The 20257-nt window shown below is 50.3% G+C and overlaps 1 protein-coding gene across 1 annotated transcript; it reads right to left on the bottom strand.

Moving 5' to 3' along the window:
* Window positions 1–11484: 11484 nt before the first annotated feature.
* On the bottom strand, window positions 11485–12802 carry LOC141726544 (olfactory receptor 14J1-like). The gene is made up of 2 exons (XM_074531469.1): window positions 12790–12802; window positions 11485–12425 (listed from the first exon to the last, which is right to left on the bottom strand). Exons 1-2 carry the CDS (start codon window positions 12800–12802, stop codon window positions 11485–11487), a joined length of 954 nt encoding a protein of 317 aa, XP_074387570.1.
* Between the last annotated feature and the right edge of the window lie 7455 nt (window positions 12803–20257).

The following is a 20257-nucleotide window of genomic DNA, read 5'->3' as shown; positions in this document are numbered from 1 at the left end:
CTGCTCGGCTCAGGGCCTTGGTGCCTTTTTCCCCTGCCAGGGAGATGCGCCGTGGCTTGAGCCCGTTGTGTCCTCATTTCGCCTCGCACCTGCTCAGCCCGCTCATCGGGAAGCAGCCCTGCTGGGATCTGCCTGCCCTGGCGTTCTTTGTGGAAGTGAGCCTGATGGCCAGTGCTGCCTGGCTGAGCTGCCTCCCAGCTCTCGGGCCTCTTGTAGCTGCAGCCACCTGGGAGGCTGCCCGCACCCACTGCTGCTGCTTTGGCCCAGCCCTGTGAGGCTCCGGGCTCCTGCCGGCCTGCTCCACCGTCACTGCCCTGTGCCTTTCAGGTCCTGGAGTGGCTGGACCTGAGCAAACATGGTCCCAGTGCCCTGCTGGTGGTATCCAGGCACCTGCTGAGCCTGTGCAGGGACAGGCTGCGCCTGGTGCACAGAGGCCTTGTGATGCTCAGCAAGGAGCCCTCGCTGGTGAGAAGGGGGCAGTGGCTGAAGCCACGCTGGCAGTGTGGGGCTGGGCAACGCAGACCTCTGGGCTTGGCTGGCCTTTGGCAGCAGAGGCAGCTGCTCCCAACTCTCCTGCCTCCTGCTTAACTGCCACAGTGGCCCAACAGCTGTTGGTGCTGCGGCCATTCACGGCTTCACAGCACAGCCTGGTCTTGCACACAGACCGGAGGAATATGTTGCCTCTATCCACACCTGGTGGAGCAGCTGGCTGATCCAGATGCAGAGGTGGTCTGGATGAGCCTCTGTGTGCTCACACATGCGCTCCAGGACAAAGACCTCCTGCCACCTGTCCTGATCTTGGCTGTTTATGATTGCCTAGAAAGGCTCGGGATAGCCTTGGGGGCAGCCCACGCTCCAAAGGACAAAAGGAGTCTTCAGGTTCTATTGGTCTTCAATTTTTATTAATTTTTTATCTACAATATCTTCTCTCAGCCCGACAGAGTTCCGCACAGCACGTCAGCCATGGGCCCACGGGGCAGTCAGTTGTCTTTATACCCAAAACTATGTATAAGATATTTACCTTTTCCCCCCAATACCTTTCACCCTTATTGACAAGTGCACTTTTAGTAAGAAACAATCTCAAAGTGCCACTACCACCATAGAAGATGGAAGACAAGAAGAAGAAGAAGGACAGGACACGCCCCAATTCCTCCATCTTGTCTCCCTAACACCCCCCTCTACCAAAAATCTAAACCCTGTGTTTCACACCATAACTAATCAATCTCTTCACCACTTATCCCCTGTGATTCTCCCATCCTCATACAGGTGACGTTTCTTGTGCTGGGTCAAAGTCCAACCACCAGACACTTCTGGCCATGTTCCAGGACCTACGAGCCCCCCAACGGTTGTCTCGGTGTCTCTGTGCTGAGATCCCACATCTCCCCCTTCTGTTTGCACTAAAAACACCTCTTTGGCCACCTGACTCATGACACGGTTTAGACATGCAAAGATGCACGAGATAACAAGTATGAGGACTAAGAGAATTATTAAAACATAGAATGCTATCTTTAAAATTCCACTCTATATGGGAGAAATATCAAAAAATCCTGCCAGATCATCGATCCAAGATCCTGTGATCTCGCCAAGTTTATTTATGCTGTCTTTTTTTTTCTGAATACTTTCATGAATTGATCTTGAATGGTCTGAGAGATTCATGCAGCACATCCCTTCAAATTCTTCACACCCATGTCCACGAGCGAGCAATAGGTAATCGATGGCTGCTCGATTTTGAAGAGTCGCCTGTCGTACACCACTGACATCTTTTAACATGTCACTCAATGCGACAGACACAGACTGAGCATGTTTGCTCAACCAACAACGCATGCGGTCGAGTTGAGTCAAGGCCACCCCCGATGCTGTTTGAGGTGAGAAAATTGCTGTAGCAACTCTCGCTGCCTTGTTCCAAGTAAATACTTCGTCATTGCAATTTGCCGCATAATGTTGTATTGATCTTTTTTCTTTGCGCTTCTTCTCTCTCAGTGATTTCAAATCTGGCGACAACATTGAAATTTCCCCAATGCTGCATGGACCTCCCGTGGCATTAGCAGGAATGCCATGCCAAATTCTGTCCCCGCAAATTAAAAACAAACCCCATGGCAATTGCACTGGGATGTGGATCGATCCTCTGGCAGTTTTCTCTGTGTATTTGCACCATGCTGATGCATTTTTATAGAATTCATGATTTGGAGTCAAATCAATAGTTTTTGCCTTTGTGACATTTGGAGTTTCGAACTGCGTACAGAGTTCCATTGTCATGGACCCAATCTCCAATTCCTGGGGTTCTGTAGAAGCCACAGGAAGTAGATGTGCCCAAGCACACCCCTCTTTCACAGGATCTTTAATGACCTGCGAGATGTTAACTGCGGAGTGCCTTGGAATTGGCCACTCGTCCACTGGCAATCCAACCATGCATGCTGAAAATGGTCTCCCTGGCCCTGAGTGTGTCAGACAAATACTATCCAAATTCGCTGCTTGAGCTAAAGCCTCCCATACATTTTGTTTTGGTTGATTAATAGGTAAATTTGCCCCATTGCTTATTGCAATGAATGAAAAAATTATGCACATAAGCATCATGAAACTCATGACTTCACTTTTGTGCAAAACCATTGTTATGTTTTCCATTCAAGACCCCAAAGGGAAAACCCCCAAAGTCTTTAGTCCCTTTTATTTCTCTTCCAAGTCGTCCTTTGCAGTCTGAGTCCCGACTTCTGTCTGAGTATTCGTCTCCCTGTTTCTCGGATCAGCGTTCTCCTGTTCTTGCGTTCGGAATGGCTTTATGTGTTGCGCTGACACCCACTTCAGACCTCGATCTGTGGAGACACAAGCGAAACCCTTGCCCCAAGTGATTAGTTTAAAACGACCCTCTCTTTGTCCTTTCTCTGGGTTTCTGATCAAAACTAAAGGATTTTCCCTTAGCTTTGCCTGTGTGCTGTTTAAAAAATGTCTCACGATTGGTGGATTAGGTTCTGAGGATGAACTGTTTAGGAAATTGAACACATACAGCGCTTTATTTAATTTCATGTGAGGTGTTGCCTCTGGCTCACTCCTTCTTTGTCTGTCCAGAAGGGATTTTAGGGTGTGATGTGTTCTTTCAATGATTGCCTGACCTGTGGGTGAATGTGGAATACCAAACGTATGTTTGACACCCCAGCTTCTCAGGAATCTGTCAAGCACCCTGCCTGTATATGTTGGACCATTGTCTGTTTTTATCTCCTGAGGCACACCTAATGATGCGAATGCTTGCAGAAAATATCGACAAGCATGGTCTGCTGTTTCCCCTGCATGTGCTGAAGCAAAGACTGCACCTGAGAATGTATCTACTGAAACATGAACATTTTTGAGCCTCCCACAAGATGGATACTTCGTGACATCAGCTTGCCACAATTGAAGACTTTGCAGTCCCCGCGGATTGACTGCTCCTGTAGAAGAAGGTGGCTGCACAAGCTGACAGTCTGGACAAGCACTAAAGATCTCCCTCACCTGACTCTTTTTGAGACGAAAGGACTCCATCAGCGCCTGTGCATTCTGATGAAAGAACGCGTGACTCAATCTTGCCTGCTCAAAAATGTCTGGCAGTGTTTGCAAAACCTGTCTGCCCGAGCATTCCCTTCCACTAAAAACCCCGGAAGTGTCGTGTGCGCTCTAATGTGCGTGATGAAATATTCTCTTTCCCTGCTCTTGAGCAACGTTTTCAAGCTCGCCAGATATGAGTATAAAACCTCATTACTGACTTCTTTCAAGAGCGAACCCTCCAAGCATTTGACCACACCCGCAACATATGCGGAATCTGTGACCATATTGAGAGGTTGTTCGAACAACTGAAACACTCGGACAATGGCTGCCAACTCCACGATTTGTGGAGAGCCCTGAACCGTCTTTACATCTGAATCCCAATCCCCTGTTGTTGAGTTCCTCCACGTGATCAGTGACTTGTGTGTCTTCCCTGAGCCATCAGTGAACATTGTGATCCCGTCCAAAGGTTCTTCACTTATTCTTGGTTTCACTCTGTAACACATTTGTGATTGCAGTATTCTATGCTGTGGAAAATGGATTGTGCAAGTTCCTGGAAAAGCCAACAACGCGATTAATAGGTCCTTCGATTGCTGCATTGCCCAATCAAAATAGTCTTGCTTCAGAGGTAATCTGATGACTGAGAATTCCCATCCTGCCATTGTCAGCAACCTTGCTCTCGCCTTTATGATGATTTGTGCTGCCATCTCTAAATCTGTAAAGATTGTCTTTGAAGGCCTTTGAAAGACACTTTGAAGAGTGTGGTAGAAAAACCCACTCTATGATTATCAAAGAGTCTTTTTGTGATTCATCCCATTGGAAGATCAAACCATGGAACTGTGTTTTCTTCCCCAGCGCTGCCAACTGAAAAGGCAACATTGGAACAAATCAATGTGCCTGCCTTTTCTGTATCGCGTCTGTGACATTCTCCAGCTCTTCGCTTCTGGCGTGAGTGTTCTGGGAGATCGAATGTCTGTGTCTCCTCTCAAAAGATTGAGCAATGCTGGAATATCCCTGTTTGTGATTCCCAAAACCGGCCTCATCCAGTTGATCTCTCCCAAAAGCTGTCGTAAATCATGCAAATTGCTGACCTTTGTTCTGATCTTCATTTTCTGAGGTTTTATTGTTCTCTCTGAAATCTTCCATCCTAGATATTTCCAAGGTGCAATCTCTAATCTTTGAAATGCTGATTTCCAGACCTGCCTTTTGCACTTTTGCAATTCTACAGTCATGAGCTTCTTGCAGCTCCTGTTGTGTTGATGCTGCAATGAGCAAATCATCCATGTAATGAATGATCTTCACCTTTGGAAATTTCTTCCATGCTGGTGCCAAAGCTCGTGCCACGTACCACTGACAGATCGTCGGAGAATTTTTTTAGTCCCTGTGGGAGGACAACCCAATGGTACCACTGCAGAGGTGTTTCCTTGTTGATATTCGGAACTGAAAAGGCAAATCTCGGAGCATCATCTGGATGGAGCAGAATACTGAAAAAACAATCCTTGAGGTCAATGACCACAAGCGGCCAATCTCTGGGAATCATTGAGACAGATGGAAGTCCCAGCTGAAGTGGTCCCATGTCTTCTATGACTTCACTGATCTTCCTGAGATCATATAACAACCTCCATTTGCCTGATGGCTTTTTCTTGATGACAAACACTGGAGAGTTCCAAGGGCTGTCTGTTGGTTTGATGTGTCCCTTCTGCAATTGTTCTTGGACCAGGTTTTTCAAAGCCCTCAACTTTTTCTGTTCAAGGGGCCACTGATCCATCCAAAATGGACTGTCTGTTCTCCATGTCAACTTCAATGTGGCGAGTGCCGCAGTGACCCCTATTAAAAATCCACTTCGATCTTCGCACCCCATTGTGCCAAAAGGTCTCGACCCCAGACTGTGATTGGCTTCTGGACGACAAAAGGACGAATGATCGCCGTCTTGTCTCCTGGTCCCGTGACAACGATGGAATTCTCGCTTTGCAGACACAGAGATGCTCCCCCTATGCCTGAGAAAGAGCCCAAGGGCGCGACCAAGCTCCAATTGCGTGGCCAAAAGATGTACGATATTACTGTGACATCCACCCCTGTGTCGAGCATGGCTCTGATTGCTATTGTCCTGTCTCCGCATGTCAATCGGCACATGAGTGTGGGTCGATCCTGACCTATGTGTTTCACCCATGTTGTATGTACCTCAACATGTTCCTTCATAGGGAACCCTTCTTCATCGAAGATTGGCATGACTTCCCCAATGGCGTGTGGTGGCAAGGCAAAAGCTCTCTCAACTACAGTATTTTCTGGCGCAGTCAATGGTGGACGAAGCGCTCTTGCCAGAACTGTCAATTCGGTATTTTTGTCTGTAGAGACAACTCTAGGGTAGACAATGATTCCAAGGATGCTGCATTTGTCTAGTCCAACTATCAAGAAATCTTGTTTTTTTGTGTGAATCTCCGCGGACACCTGTTGGTATCTCTGCATGATTTTCATCTAGAAAGCATACTAGTTTTGAAGCTGCCAATGCACACTCTGCCCGTGCTGGGAGGAGATCTGGGTCGCTATGGAATCGACTGAGGGTTTTGCTGAGGGCGTCTGCTTGTCGCTCACTGATGATTGCCCTGTCTGCTCTTGTGTCACTGCCAGTACTTGTGTCTGAGCGCGCTGGCGATTTACGGCCGCGGTCCTTTTCCCGTTTCTCAGATGCAGTAACGGATTTCCTTCCACATCTGTCTGAGAATAGCATTCTTTCACAGAGTGCCTTCCTTTTCCACACCGTGCACAAACTGGCCTTTCTGCTTTTTGTGCTGGCACTGGTGTATGTGTTCATGGAAAATTCTTTCTCATGTGTCCAAACTCCCCACATTTGTAACACTGTCCTCCTGGGGGATTGCTCTTCTTCTGCGTTGTTGCAAGAACTTTGTTGGTGTTCTCATTCTGTTGGTGAAGTATTTTTTCTAGCATCTTTTCCAACGCCTTGTCTTCTGATGGCGCCTCTGAGTGTCCGTTTATCTGTTCCTCCCATTCCTCTCTTAATTCGTTCTTCACAATCGATGCGACATGCTGAGGTGTCCCCACCTTGCTGCATGCCTCCACCATCTCTGCCAAGGATGGCTGTCCTGGCATGGCACTAATGACCCGTTGACAATCCGGGTTGGCATTGCCGAAAGCTAAGCTCTCCAAGAGAGGCCTCTTCGCTTCTTCTATCGTCACCTCTCGATCCACGGCTTGCGTGAGTCGATCGATGAACGACAATGAATGGTTCTGCGGGACCTTGCCTGATGCAAGAGAATGGAACATCCGGAGCTCCTGTTGGTGTAATATGCATGATTGCCATTCGTGCTGCTTCTTTGATGTCATTTAACACTCTTCGTGGAAGCCGCACTGCTTGTTCCCCTGGGTTGTCATCCGGAGGATCCCCTGCCAACTGTGCTCATGTGAGATTCGCGTTTGGCCCACCTTGATATCTATTTCGCAACTCTGAAAGATACTTTCTCCATCTTTTTTCCCAGACGAGACTCTGTGTGTCAGTGAGAATCATTGCCACAATGCTTCGGATATCATATGGCGTAAGGTCGTACGTGGTGAATGTCCCTCTTAATAGCTGTTTGGAATGTTGTGAATCCAGTCCAAAAGTTTGAGCCGCCTTCCGTAAGTCTTTGAGTGTTTCATGACCCATCCTTTCCCATCTTGGATTCTGTCCCTGGTCATCATATGTCACCAGCATTGTCAAATCTCCTGAACCTGGAAATAAATGCTTGTCTTTTGCCAATGCTTTTTTGATGCGCTTCCAATCCATTGTCTTCACCGGCTGTTGAAATTCCTCCTCTGGAGATTCCATTGGAATTTGCATGAATAATGGAGTTGTAGAGGTCCCTGGTGGTTCGTTGTACTTCATTTTTTGCTTTGAGGTTTTCGGCCTCGCTCCTAAATCCGAAAAGGAAACTTGAGGATTCTGTTGATATTTCTTTTTTGCTGTATCAAATGAATGCAAGAAGCTTTTTGCTGCTTCTGCTGCTGACAGCATCCATGCCGGGACACCTTCCGATGCTGTGATCTGTATGAAGTCTTCTGCTTGTTGCGGTGCTTCATCTGAGCTTTCATGGTCTTTGCAAAATCCCGAAGTTGAAGGATAATCCATTTGTTGTGTTATCATTGTCTTCTTAGAAGTACTCTTCTTTTTATATATTGTTGGAAAAAATCGCTGCATTGTTGCAGACTCGCCACGAGACGGCGCTGTGGCTCCACCGAACAGATCCGGCATGTCGTGCACTTCTGTCATTTCCCCACGAGGTGGCACTGTCACCGGGCTCGGCATGAACTCAACTGCCCCCGGTTCAGCCGGCTTCTGTGCTTGCAAACTTGTTTGAGACAGGGGCTGCCTGGCTTTTGATTCAACTGACAATGGAGATAGAATACGTACACGCCTGCCTCGGAGGGAAGAGGCTTGAACTCCAAGGGTTTGGATTGAAGGCACCGGGTCTGGAGAGGGGGAGGAGCCCCAGGATGTGGAACCTCGAGCACAGCCCCTCCTCGCCTGAGACATCACAGGGGAATGAGCCCGCCTCCGCCTGCTCTCTGCTCTCCGCGCATGCGTGCTTTCAGGGCTGCTCCCCGTCTCTCCCGAGCTGAGGTCACTCTCTCCCTCCCGTTCCGCCTCTGAAATCCCCTCCCTTTGGTCTGTTCCCGATTCTCTCTCCTCCTCCTCTGACGCAGTATCCACGCCTCCCACCGGTGCGCACAGCCCGCCCCCCGCCGGCACCTGGGCCAGCTCCGCGATTCGAGCAGACCTCCGTGCCCCTACTTCCGGGTCTGACGTCACAACCGCGCGTCTCCCACGTCTTTCTCTGGCACCCTTTCGGGGCCCTGTAGTCTCCCCTAATTCACTGCCAGTGTCTGATGTTCCCGTGCTGGTTTGGGACTCCCCCCTCAGGGTTTCCGCGAGCCTTGCCCTGCGCGCGCGCCTTCTGCATCATGCCGGCCAGAGCAGCTGCCGTTTCTGGCGTCATTTTCACGTAAGCCACACCAGACCCCGCATCTGTCATTACCTCCTTATCCGCGCCCCCCTCCTGTGCCTGCACCGATGCCGCCAGTCCGGAGCAGGTTCGAGATGGTCACAGGAACAGGAGAGGGGAAACAGTCCAGGAAGCAATGTGGACTGCTTAGCTAGAACTAGCTAATAAGCAGAGGCAGAAAGCAGGGCAGAAGCAAGAGCAGAAAAAGAGAGCAAGCAAAAGCAGCAAGCTGAAGCTGGAAGTGAAAAAACAGCCTTATGTACCGCTTTCCTCTGTGTCCCTGATAAGAGAAACCCAAACAAAAGTTCCACTCTTCAGAGCCAGTCTTAAAGGCACAGAACAGATGAATGGGGATATACAAGCATCATAACGTCACCTCAGGACAGTGGCCTTTGCTTTTTGTGGTTGGTTTGTTTGTGGGGTTTTTGTGTTGCTGTGGGTAGATCTTGCTTTGTTTTTTTTTAATGGGTTTGGGGTCTTTTTTTCCGTTGGGTTTGGGTTTTTCCCTATTGAATTGTCTTTCTTCTGATACATAAGTTTTCTGTACCCTTTCTTTGAGCTTGCTTGGCACCTGATGGCAAGACAAATTTACCCAACTCAGTCACCTTGCCCAATTACATTTTGCAGTCACCATTAACTAGATGAGTTCAGTCACAGACTCCCTGCAATTTGGTAGCATCCACAAAGGAATTGAAAGTACATTTCATGGCATTGTAGAGACAATGTAAATATTCCACAGTGGTGGCCAAGGGCTGGTCACTGAGGGATGTCACCAGAGCATGGCTGCCAAGAGGACTCTGTGGATGACATTTGGCCCTCATTGTTCAGCCAAATTCCCACCCAGCCCATGTTCCACTCCTTCAGCCCAGCTCTCTCCAGTCTGGCTCTGAGGAGACCATAGCAGACCCTGTCCTGTTGAAGTGAAGGGAGTTGACCCATCCTAATTGATCAGCATTGAACTCCAATTTATTGATCAACCATGCACACTTTTATAATGGTGTTAATTAAGCTCATACATATTGCAAAACCTGAGCTCATCATTGGTCACAGATCACACATCAACCCCTCCTTTTGTTTTCAATACCTGTGGTTTGTTATTGAAACCAAGATTTGTGTTCTCACCCTGATATGAATGGTTCTCAAAACTTCCATGTCTGTTACTTTTACTTTCCCAAAACAGCCAAAGATAAAGTGTTCACCTGTTATGAGAAAACTGCCTGAGAACTCTGCTGTTTACAGAAACGTGCCTGGGAAACAGGCTTGAGAATTAGCTGCTTACAGCTGCTTTTTACTTTTCCATCAGCTGTATATTTTCATGGCCTTTTTTCCTTCAAGCCATGTCTGAGCAAAATTCTTCAACACTGTCCCAGGCCTGGCTGAACTCTGGGCACACAACATCCCCTTCTTTTCCCTCCCACGTGGGTTCTGCAGTCCCTGCCCTGTCCTGCCAGTGCCTGGAATGGCTGCAGGAGGATTTCCCACATCCCCTTCCCTGCTGAGCCTGAGCAGGCTGTGACTCTCCCAGTCCCCCTCCCTGCCCTGTGTGTAGACTGGTTCCATGTCTGCCCTTCCCAAGTGCCCAGGACCCTCTGGGATGGCTCTGGCTTTTCCAAGGGGTTTGAGAGAGGGCCCACAGTGACACTGCCCAGCCTTCTCAACAGCCCTGACACCAAAGGCCTTTTCCACATCCCTCAGTTCCAGGTCAGTGCCCAGCACACAGCAGAGCCCTGTCCAGGTCCTCGGGCTGGTTCAGAAGGGAGGCAGCTCTGATTTCTCCCCACAGACCCTCACTCTATCCAATGTCTCTCTGTGCAGTCCATGGCTGCCCTGAGCATTTTTCCCTGGAGCCTCCCTGCCTGGGATATTTCTCTCCATGCAGTCCTAACCACAACCCAGCAAACAATCCAGGTGGTTTCCCAGAGGACATTACTCTCAGAGTGAAGTGGCTTCAAGGCACTGTTTGTGCCACTGGAATTGTGCCACCCCTAGGTGCTGCTGATGGTGTTTGTGCTCACTGGGGTTCATCTCCCCTCACACACACGATGCACTGCTGAGATCTCCTCAGTACAGAGCAAACATGGCCTGCTGGCCTGGTCACTTGGTGTCTCTCTGATCAGGGACAAACAACCTCCTGCAGGTGGGGAGAGGCCAGTGCTGGCAATGGTGGTTGCAGGGGCTGGTGTGGGACAATTGCCCTGGGCCACCTTCCCAGGCTGTCCCAGAACAAAGACACAGCCCAGGCCCTGCTCTGCTGCTGCATCAGGTCCATGCCAGGAGCTCTGGCTGTGCCAGGACACTGCTGTGAGCCCCCCCTGCACACTCCACCCCGCCCCAGGCACTGGGCTTTGCTGTGCCAGGGCATTCCTGGAGCACATTGCTGACAGCAGCTCTGGAGGGGAGCAAAGCCTCCCTGCCCTGCTCTCAGGAGACGCCCTTTGCTGCTGGAGCTGCTGTGCTGGAGCCCAGCTGTGTCCCAGCAGTGCCCATGGCCTGGCCCTGCCTGTGGCCACAGCAGGGACACGCAGCAGGACAGTGACCAAGCTGCCAGAGCACTCTGGCCTTACAGCCACAGCAGGGCTGGCAAGGACAGGGTGCAGTTGGGCAGAGCAGCTCTGAAAGGACCAATCCCTGCTGCTCCCTGGCCGTGCTGCTCTGCTGGGACTCTTTTCCCCTTCTCCTCTCTAACTTCATGATGGTCTCACAGAGCTGGGATCCCAGATAAAACAGGCACTGCAAGGTAGTTTATTTTCTTCAAATGTAGCAATAGCACAAACCCTGGTTTAAAGAGCTTGTGGGTCAAATTCAAGAGGTGGATGCTGAATTTGATGGGGGTGATTAAAAAATTTTATTGAGGATAATTTTGTGAGAGAAACCCCCATCGAATACTACCAAAGACCTGGGCAGTCCTGTTGGACCTGTCACGAGTTCCATTCCAAAAACTATGCAGAAGGAAACTGGCAATTGGTTACTTCAGAAATCATCCAGTCATCATTTTCCTCAGGGCATCCTTGAGCTCCTGGTTCCTCAGGCTGTAGATGAGGGGGTTCAGGGCTGGGGGCACTACAGAGTACAGAACTGAAACTGCCAGATCAAGGGATGGGGAGGACATGGAGGGGGGCTTCAGGTAGGCAAAGGCTGCAGTGCTGACAAAGAGGGAGACCACGGCCAGGTGAGGGAGACAGGTGGAAAAGGCTTTGTGCCGTCCCTGCTCAGAGGGGATCCTCAGCACAGCCCTGAAGATCTGCACATAGGAGAAAACAATGAATACAAAACAACCAATAGTTATACAGGCACCAACCACAATGGGCCCAAGTTCCCTGAGTTTGGAGTGTGAGCAGGAGAGCTTGAGGATCTGTGGGATTTCACAGAAGAACTGGCCCAGGGCATTGCCATGGCACAGGGGCAAGGAAAATGTATTGGCCATGAGCAGCAGGGCATTGAGAAAGGCACTGGCCCAGGCAGCTGCTGCCATGTGGGCACAAGCTCTGCTGCCCAGGAGGGTCCCGTAGTGCAGGGGTTTGCAGATGGACACATAGCGGTCGTAGCACATGATGGTCAGGAGAGAAAGCTCTGTTCCAATGAAGAAGAGAAACAGAAACACCTGAGCAGCACATCCATTGTAGGAGATGTTCCTGGTGTCCCAGAGGGAATTGTGCATGGCTTTGGGGACAGTGGTGCAGATGGAGCCCAGGTCAGTGAGGGCCAGGTTGAGCAGGAAGAAGAACATGGGCGTGTGCAGGTGGTGGCCACAGGCCACGGTGATGATGATGAGGCCATTGCCCAGGAGGGCAGCCAGGGAGATGCCCAGCAAGAGGCAGAAGTGCAGGAGCTGCAGCTGCCGCGTGTCTGCCAGTGCCAGCAGGAGGAAGTGCCTGATGGAGCTGCTGTTGGACATTTGCTGTCTCTGGCAACTGGGAGCTGTTCATGGAGAAAAGTCAGTGACCAGTTAGGAGAAACCTCTTCCAGCAAAATCAAAGCCTTTTTCCATAGACCCTGCTCCTGTTACACTCTGACACCCTTTTCAATTTCCAGAAGATTTTTCTTCAGCTCCAATTTGGAGCCCTGGCTGGTGCTGCCTGAGTGGGACTTCAGGTTCAGGGCAGGTACACACAGAGGTTTTTATAGTTCAGCCTTGCTATGCAGACATAGGAGGGGCACCGGGACCTGTCCTGGTGTTCTTCTTTGAATCTCTGTTAACACAGAAAGCCCTGTCAGCATCTGCCCTCTCACTGCCAGAGAACAGGAATGGTAAAGTCTGTTAAAATGTACTAGTGTTATTTACAGCTTTTCTTCATCTCCCCTGCTGATTTTTTTTGGATGTCAGAAACTCTCTGCATTTCTGCTGCCCTCAGGGAGAACAGTGAGTTCTCGGAGGCAAGGTGGTGAGTGGAGAAGAAGGGGAGGACTTCTGTCACCCTGTCCTGTTCCAGGATTGTCTAGGCTTTCACCTTTGCCAGAGAGTGGATGATCACCCTCCCATGTTTCCCTTAAAAACCATCCTGACATTGCTGAGAGCAGATGGATCCCCACAGTCCACCAAATGTCCATCCCCTTCTCAAGGTCTCAGCCCCACATTTGTACCCTGGACAGGGCTCATTTCACCAACCCAACAGCATTTTCTCATCATAGACATTATGCGTCTCACCATGGGGCTTTTAGATAACACAGAGATGCTACAGGACAGGTTTATATCCTGGAGGGAAGCTCAAAGCTTGGAAGGAAATCTCAGGGAGATTCCAAGTGTCCCATGATGGCATTGGATTGAGGGAGATGCAGCTCCTTCCCTGGCTGCCCTGACAGCATTGCCCAGAGCCTGGACTGGGGACAGCGTCACCCTGAGCCAGCTGTGCCCCCTCCAGAGCCCCCAGGGCCGGGCAGCTGCTCCCAGCCCTGTGCTCTGCAGAGGGAACTGGGCCCGGGGCTGCAGAGCTGCCCCACGGCTCTGCTGCAGCTCTGCCTGCACAGGAGGGGCTGCAAGCCTTAGAGCCCCGGCCCTGAGGGCAGAGGCTTGGCTGGGGCACAGGAGGGAGGGGGCTTGTTCAGAGGGAGGGTCTGCACTGGAGGGGACCTGTGGGCATCTCTAAACTCTCCCTGCCACAGCATTGCTGGGGTTTGTTTTCTCTCATTGCCTGATCTTCTCTCTGCTTCCTGCAGATTTCCCTCCTGCAGGTGTTTCCCTGTGCCTGATCTCTCCCTGCCAGCACTCACAGACCCCAAATCTCTGTGCACTCTCCTTGGCCCTACAGCACCCTGCCTGTTTGCAGGGCACTGGCTGGGGGCAGGTTCTGTTTGCAGTCTGGAGAAAGGACAGCTCAGACTGAGCCTGATGGGTCTAGCAAAGGGGATGCTGGTGCTGTTCATGGGCAGAGTGGCTGAAAGTACATTAGCGATCTCCTGTGAATCTACAGAACACAAAAATAACAGTTCCAATGTCTCAGGAACTTTTAAAATTTCATAATTAATAATTCATAATAAATCATTAATATTAATCCCCCCACTCCTTGCCATTCTCCAATATTAGGAAACTGAATACAAAGTCTTTGGAAATGTCCTAATTTTTAATGAAATCCTTGTATTGGAAATATTTTATGACTGACCAGCATTCCTCAGCATGTCAAAGCTTCATGAGCATTTCACCTCCCCTGCACCAGAAACACCCAGAGTTGTACTCACAGGGTCTGTAGGCATTGGGATGTTCCAGCTTTAGGAGATCACTCCAGGAGCTGCAGTTGCATTGTCCTGCAGCCAGAGGTTCCTGTGCCAAGGGTTGGCAGTGATTCTGCCCCAGGCACTTCTCAGCACCTTCCCAGCCCTGCCTGATTGAAGCTCTTTGTGCCTCTGTGCTGTGCCCGGGGTGGCTGCAGGCAGTGCCCCAGCCCTGCTGGGCTGGGAGAGGAGCTGCTCCTCAGAAGAAATGTCTTTTTGAAGCTCTTCTTGGTTTGCCAGGAGTTGCTTCTGTGCCAGGAGCCCAGCCCAACTCAGCAGCACAGACACAGCACAAGGACTTTAATGAGCCTCTGGGGCTTTGGTGTTGTTTACATCAGACTCAGTCCCTGTGAGAGTGTTAAAAAAACTTCTCAAGAACTCAAACTTAAATTGAAAGTCTGAAGTTTCCTGAAGTTGTTATGGGTCCCACTGAGGAACATAACTCAAAAAGTGTCCCCAGTTCCAATTAGAGCAGAACACTGGAGGCAGTGATGACAGGCAGGGACAAACAAGGCAAAGTTGTCTCTGGTGCTGAGCACACCTGGATGTGTTTGAGGAATGCACAGGGCCAAGGCCTGAGCCCCAGCCCCTGGCAGGCAGATCCTGTCCCTCCCTCCTTGCTCAGGGCTCTTCCCGGGATGGGCACTGGCATGTGGGGATGTGCAATGCCAGGGGCAGGAGCATGGGGCGGCCCCTGCCAGGCTGCTGAGCAGGGACAAGGAGGCAATGAGGCCCCAGCCCTGCAAGGGTCACTTGTCCCCTCGTGGCCTCAGGCCCAGGCCCAGCAGCCATGGCCAAAGTGCTGCCCAAGTTGGCTCTGGCAGGGCTGTCTTGCAGCTGCTGCCCATCCCTGTGCCCTGTGCAGCCCAGGCTGTCCCACGGTGTCCCTGCCCTGTGCCTCTGTCCCTGCAGGCTGTCAGCATCCCCCGGCTGCCCCACCTGGCTGGGCCCTTCCTTTGCTGACAGCTCTGCCTCCTGCTTGCCCACACAAAGCCTGGGGCTGACCCAGGCTCCTTCTGGGGGATGTGTTGCACCACAGCCCTGCCCTGGGAGGGAAATTTTCATCTCCTCATGTCCAGTCTTGGTCTCCCCTTCTGCATTTGTGGTATAATTTCTCTATCTGGCTGTTTCCCATTATGGAGAAAAAGCTCCACTGTTTCCTAATCCACCCTTCCAGCCCTTCCAGGCCACTGCTGTTCTATCCTCAGTCTCTTCACAGGTGAGCCCTGGCACATCAGCCTCCATACATGAAATATGTTCTTGAGGCCTGCAAATCCCAGTCTGGGAGATATTTCCGCCCTCTCCAAGGTGTTTTCAGATGAAAACATTCTGCTCATAGTCTTAGAATATCACCAGAGGCCAAGACCAGGCAGAGCTGTCTATCTGGCCAGCTTTTGTCTGGGAGCAATCCCGGGATAGATGGAATTTTGGCAACCAAATTCCAATTTTTGCCATGGCCCCTGGACAAGGCCAGTTCTTTTCCATAGGAAGGAAGGCACAGAGCCCTGGTGCTTCCAAGGAAGATGAGACGTGACCACCAGAAGCCCAGGCCAGGCAGATCTGGCAGGTTTTTTTTCTGCGAATACCCTTGCATACAGGAAATTTTTAGTGGGGAATACCAATTTTGTCCATGGGGTTCTTAAAAAGAGAGACAGTTCTTTCCATAGGAAGAAAAGCATGGAGCCCCAGTGTTTCATGGGCAGATGAGAGGCAGCCCTTGACATTCCAAGATCTGCCAGACCTGTCAGGTCTCCCCTGGGAGGCCAAATCAGCCAGAGTTGTTCCATTTTCCCCTGGTTCTATGAGGCCCCACAATGTCCCAGTGTTCTGTTGCTTCCATGAGTCCCTGAGGTGTCCCAATGGCCCCGTGGTTACACGAGGCCCTGAAGGGTCCTAATGGTCTCCATGGTCCCACGAGGCCCCACAGAGCCATGGTGGTCTCTTGGTTCCATGAAGCCCCATGGTGTCACCATGGTATCTCAAAGTGTCACAATGGTCTCCATGGTTCCACCAGGTCCTCACTGTGTCCCAGTGGTGTCCATAGGAAGGAAACAACCAAGCCCCAGTGTTCTAGGGGCAGATGAGTGGTAGCCATCAGAGGCCAAGGGCAGCCAGATTAGATGGGTCTGGCAGATTTTGTCTGGGAGCACTCTCTGGATATAGGGAATTGTAGAGGTGGAATACCAGTTTTGGACATTGATGCCTGGAGAAGAAGGACAGTTCTTTTCCATAGTAAGGAAAGCACGGAACACTGGTGTTTCAGGGCCAGATGAAAGGCGGCCATCAGAGGCCAAGGCCAGCCAGAGCTCTCTGTCCTGGCAGCTTCGGTCTGAAAGCAGCCCTTGGATATAGGGAATTTTGCAGGTGGAATCCCAATTTTGGCCATTTCTGCATATATCTATGATATCTAAGATGGTTTTTTTCCCACAGGAAGGAAAGCACAGAGCCCAAGTGTTTCAAGGGCAGAAGCAGAGAGAGAAGGCTCCTGAGAGGCCAAGTCAGCCAGACCTTTCTCTCCTGGCACCTTTCATGTGGGGAAAATCCTTCGATATAGGGAATTTTGGAGGTGGAATCTCAGATTTGGCCATGGGCACCAGGATAGGAAGAAGAGTTCTTTTCATTAAGATGGAAAGTACAGAGCCCCAGTGTTTCAAAGGCAGATGAGAGACAGCTCTTCAGAAACCAAGGCCAGCCAGACCTGTCTCTCCTGTCAGCTTTTGTGTGGGAAAAATCCTTGGATATAGGGATTTCTGGAGGTGGATTCCCAACTTTGGTCATGGGTGCCTGGATGTGAAAGGTGCTTTTTTCCCATAAGAAAGAAAAGCACATTGACCCTGTTGCCTTCTCAAGGCGTGGTGACCTGGTTCTTAGTCTGGCATGGTGGCCCAAACCCCAGGGTCACTCGGTCCATATGCTCCTGACAGCAACGTGGTGGACAGCAAATGGCATTTATTGAGGGGTCACAAGCGTTTTTATAGCTTGGGCAGTCAGTGTCATTTCCTTCTGCTCACGTCCAGCTGGGTGCGGCCAGGTACGGAGCAAAGGTCTGACTGCAGCGGGGGGGGACGATGTCCTGACTGACCGTAGAGCCCGATTTCTTCCGCACGCAGATCCCTAACACTCCACAGCATCCACACTGGAAAGAGGCCCTACGAGTGTCTCCAGTGTGGGAAGAGGCTTCACACCAGCTCCAATCTCTTCCGGCACCAGCAGATTCACACAGAGGAGAGGCCCTTACAATGCCCCGACTGCGGGAAGGGATTCAGAGACAACTCCACCCTCGTCACCCACGGGCGCATCCACACTGGGGAGAGGCCCTACGAGTGTCCCCAGTGTGGGAAAAGCTTCACCCACAGCTCTCACTTGACCAAACACCAACAGAGGCACTGGTAAGGGAAGCCCTGGAAATGCCCCAACTGCTTGAAGAGCTTCATGTACCACTCCAGTTTCATCCCCCATGGGAGGATCCACATTTGGGCAAAGCCCTGCTGACCCACATTCAGTGATCTGTGGCTGGGAGGACACCTGTCTGGTTATCCTTTTGGTTTAGCTCCAATTTCCTCTTGATTTTTCTTTATCACTTAAAAACACCTGGAATAGGACTAAAAAGAAAAATTTATCAAAGATGTCTAAAGTTCCATCAGTTAACAGATACTTGAGCAGCAATTTATCGTTTTGGGACATATTCTGGAAGATTTGTGGGTTCTTGGGGGATTTCAGGAAGTGTTCTCCCTATCTTTGCACTCCAAAAATCAAGATGGATTGATCTGTCACTTCAAAATGACCCAGTCCCACTGAAAACACCTCAGTCTTACCCTGAAGGGGCTCAATCCCATTATAAATTGCCTTGTTCCCACCTCAAAAAAACTCAGTCCCATGCTAAAATTACTCAATTCCACAGCCTCCAGGCTGAGATGGGATTGGATACAGACTGGGAGAAGTGGCATCCAAATTTGAGGATGTGGGATCAGGATTGTGGGGGGCTGGGTGTGTGGGATGTATTTTGATAGTAAATAAAATTTTCAGAACTATTAGTTTCTGTCCCATTCATTTTCCATCAGTTCCAATTCTGTTTTTCAGAGTGTCACCTTCTCAGCTGATTGTGTTTGTGTCCTCCTTTCTCTCCTGCCTTTCTTTGCCTGCTCTGTTTCGCTCTCAGTGTCTCCCTTGACCCAGGGCAGCTCCCACCAAAGACCCTGTCCTGAATTAATTCCCACTCCAGGAGCTACAACAACCATGGGGGAAGTTATGAAGGCTGGCAGTGAAATGTCACTGTAAGATTTTGCTCCACTTGGCCTTTGCTCCTTCTTAAGAGCTTTGCCTCCCAGGGGAGGAACATCTTTTGCTGGCTGGGAACGCAATTCCAGCCCCTGGGAGTGTGTGCCGTGGATCCCAGAGGGGCATTCCTGAGGCTCCCAGGGTGCTGCTCCTGCCGTGCCTCCCAAGGAGCTGTGCAGGGCCAGGGGACAAGGTCCAGCAGCTCTGTTGGTTCTGCAGTGCCACAATGGCCCCTGTTTCCATGAGTTTCCCTACTGTCAACAGTGGTTCCTTGGTTCCCATGATGCCCTGCTGTGTCACCATGGATATTTGGTGCCATGAAGTTCTTCAGTGTCACAATGGCCTCCCTCCCTCCATGAGCTTCCACAGTGTCACAATGGACTCCTTGGATGGGCAGTGTCACCATGGACCATTGGCTCCAGGCAGCCCTGCTGGGTCACCATGGACTCCTTGGTTCCATGAGGTTCTGGGGGTGTCTCCATGGTCTCCTTGGATCCACAGTGTCACAATGGACCACTGGATCCACGTGGCCCTGCTGTGTCACTATGGCCCCTTGGTTCCATGGGACCCCAGTGTCACAATTGACTCCTTGCTTCCACGTCACCCCCTCAGTGTCAAAATGGCCCCTTCACTCCATGAGGAACACAAAAGTTTTGTAGAAACATTGAGCAAATCCTGCTTAAAACAGCTGGGAACATCTGTTTGCATTCAAGAAAGGTTAAAGGTGAGGATGGCACCAGCAGCTTCCATCTGCAATAGAAAGATCCAAGGAAAGGACAGGGACAGAGAATTCAGCTGCAATACTCAGAGAATTCTGCTCCCAGAGATCATTTCTGCTCACACTGTCCCTCGTAGAAAGGTGACTTCCAGGCAGCCTGGACTGAGCAGGTGGTTCCTGAGTGGGGTTTGTTGTTCAGGAAATCTGCTCAGGCTTTTCCATTTTTTCTGGTTTGAATAAAAAACAGAGAGACACTCCAAGTCAGAATTACAATTTATTAGCAAAAGAAAAAAATAAAAAACCCAAAATGCATTCAGTAATACAAAAGAAAAAACACTGACAAAGTCAGAATACAAGTTGACACCCTGTTGGTCAGGGTGTTGTTAGCAGTCCAGTTGGAATTGTGGCTACAGTCCTCCTGGAGTGGCAGATGTGGTTATGTTGGAGCAGTGATCCTGTAGTAGGGTGTAGTCTTCCTCTGAAGATCCAATGGAAATGACAGCTGCTCCCTGGGAAATCCAGTGGAAAGGCAGTTTGTTCTGTCCCAAACCCCAGATTATATTCAGCTGGGGATGCTTAGCCCCTCCCCCCTGGGCGGAGCATCTCACAATGAGCTAAAATCATTCTATAAGTCATGGGGTGGGTCCAGAAATGGCTCCCAGAGGGAGTTATCTCTGAGTCACATGGCAAGGCATTGATTGGCCCATTTACAGGAGATAAGGAAAAAACAATGCCCCTCCTGGTTTCAACAACTCTTGAGGATTGGAATAGAATACATCTTTACATTGTCACCTAGGACATCTATCACTGATGGAAGGGTGGGACAGAATAACTTCATATTTGAGGTAATTTTGTGCTCTGCTGGGAGTTTCCTGAGGGCTCGTAGTGCTGTTGCCTTCAAGAACAGTTTGGGCAATGGCTGTGGGACTGAGGGCTGGGTGAAAAATGAGAACGGTTGTTAGTCTTGTATTTACAGTTTTTTGCTATATGTCCAGTTTTCCCGCAGTTATAACAGTTTCCACTGCCTTTATTACATTCTGTATTGTGG

The sequence above is a fragment of the Zonotrichia albicollis genome, chromosome 36 (genome assembly GCF_047830755.1).
Source record: "Zonotrichia albicollis isolate bZonAlb1 chromosome 36, bZonAlb1.hap1, whole genome shotgun sequence".
Lineage (NCBI taxonomy): Eukaryota > Metazoa > Chordata > Aves > Passeriformes > Passerellidae > Zonotrichia > Zonotrichia albicollis.
Note: the sequence above shows the minus strand (reverse complement) of the source record. Positions and strands in the feature narration are given on the sequence as shown.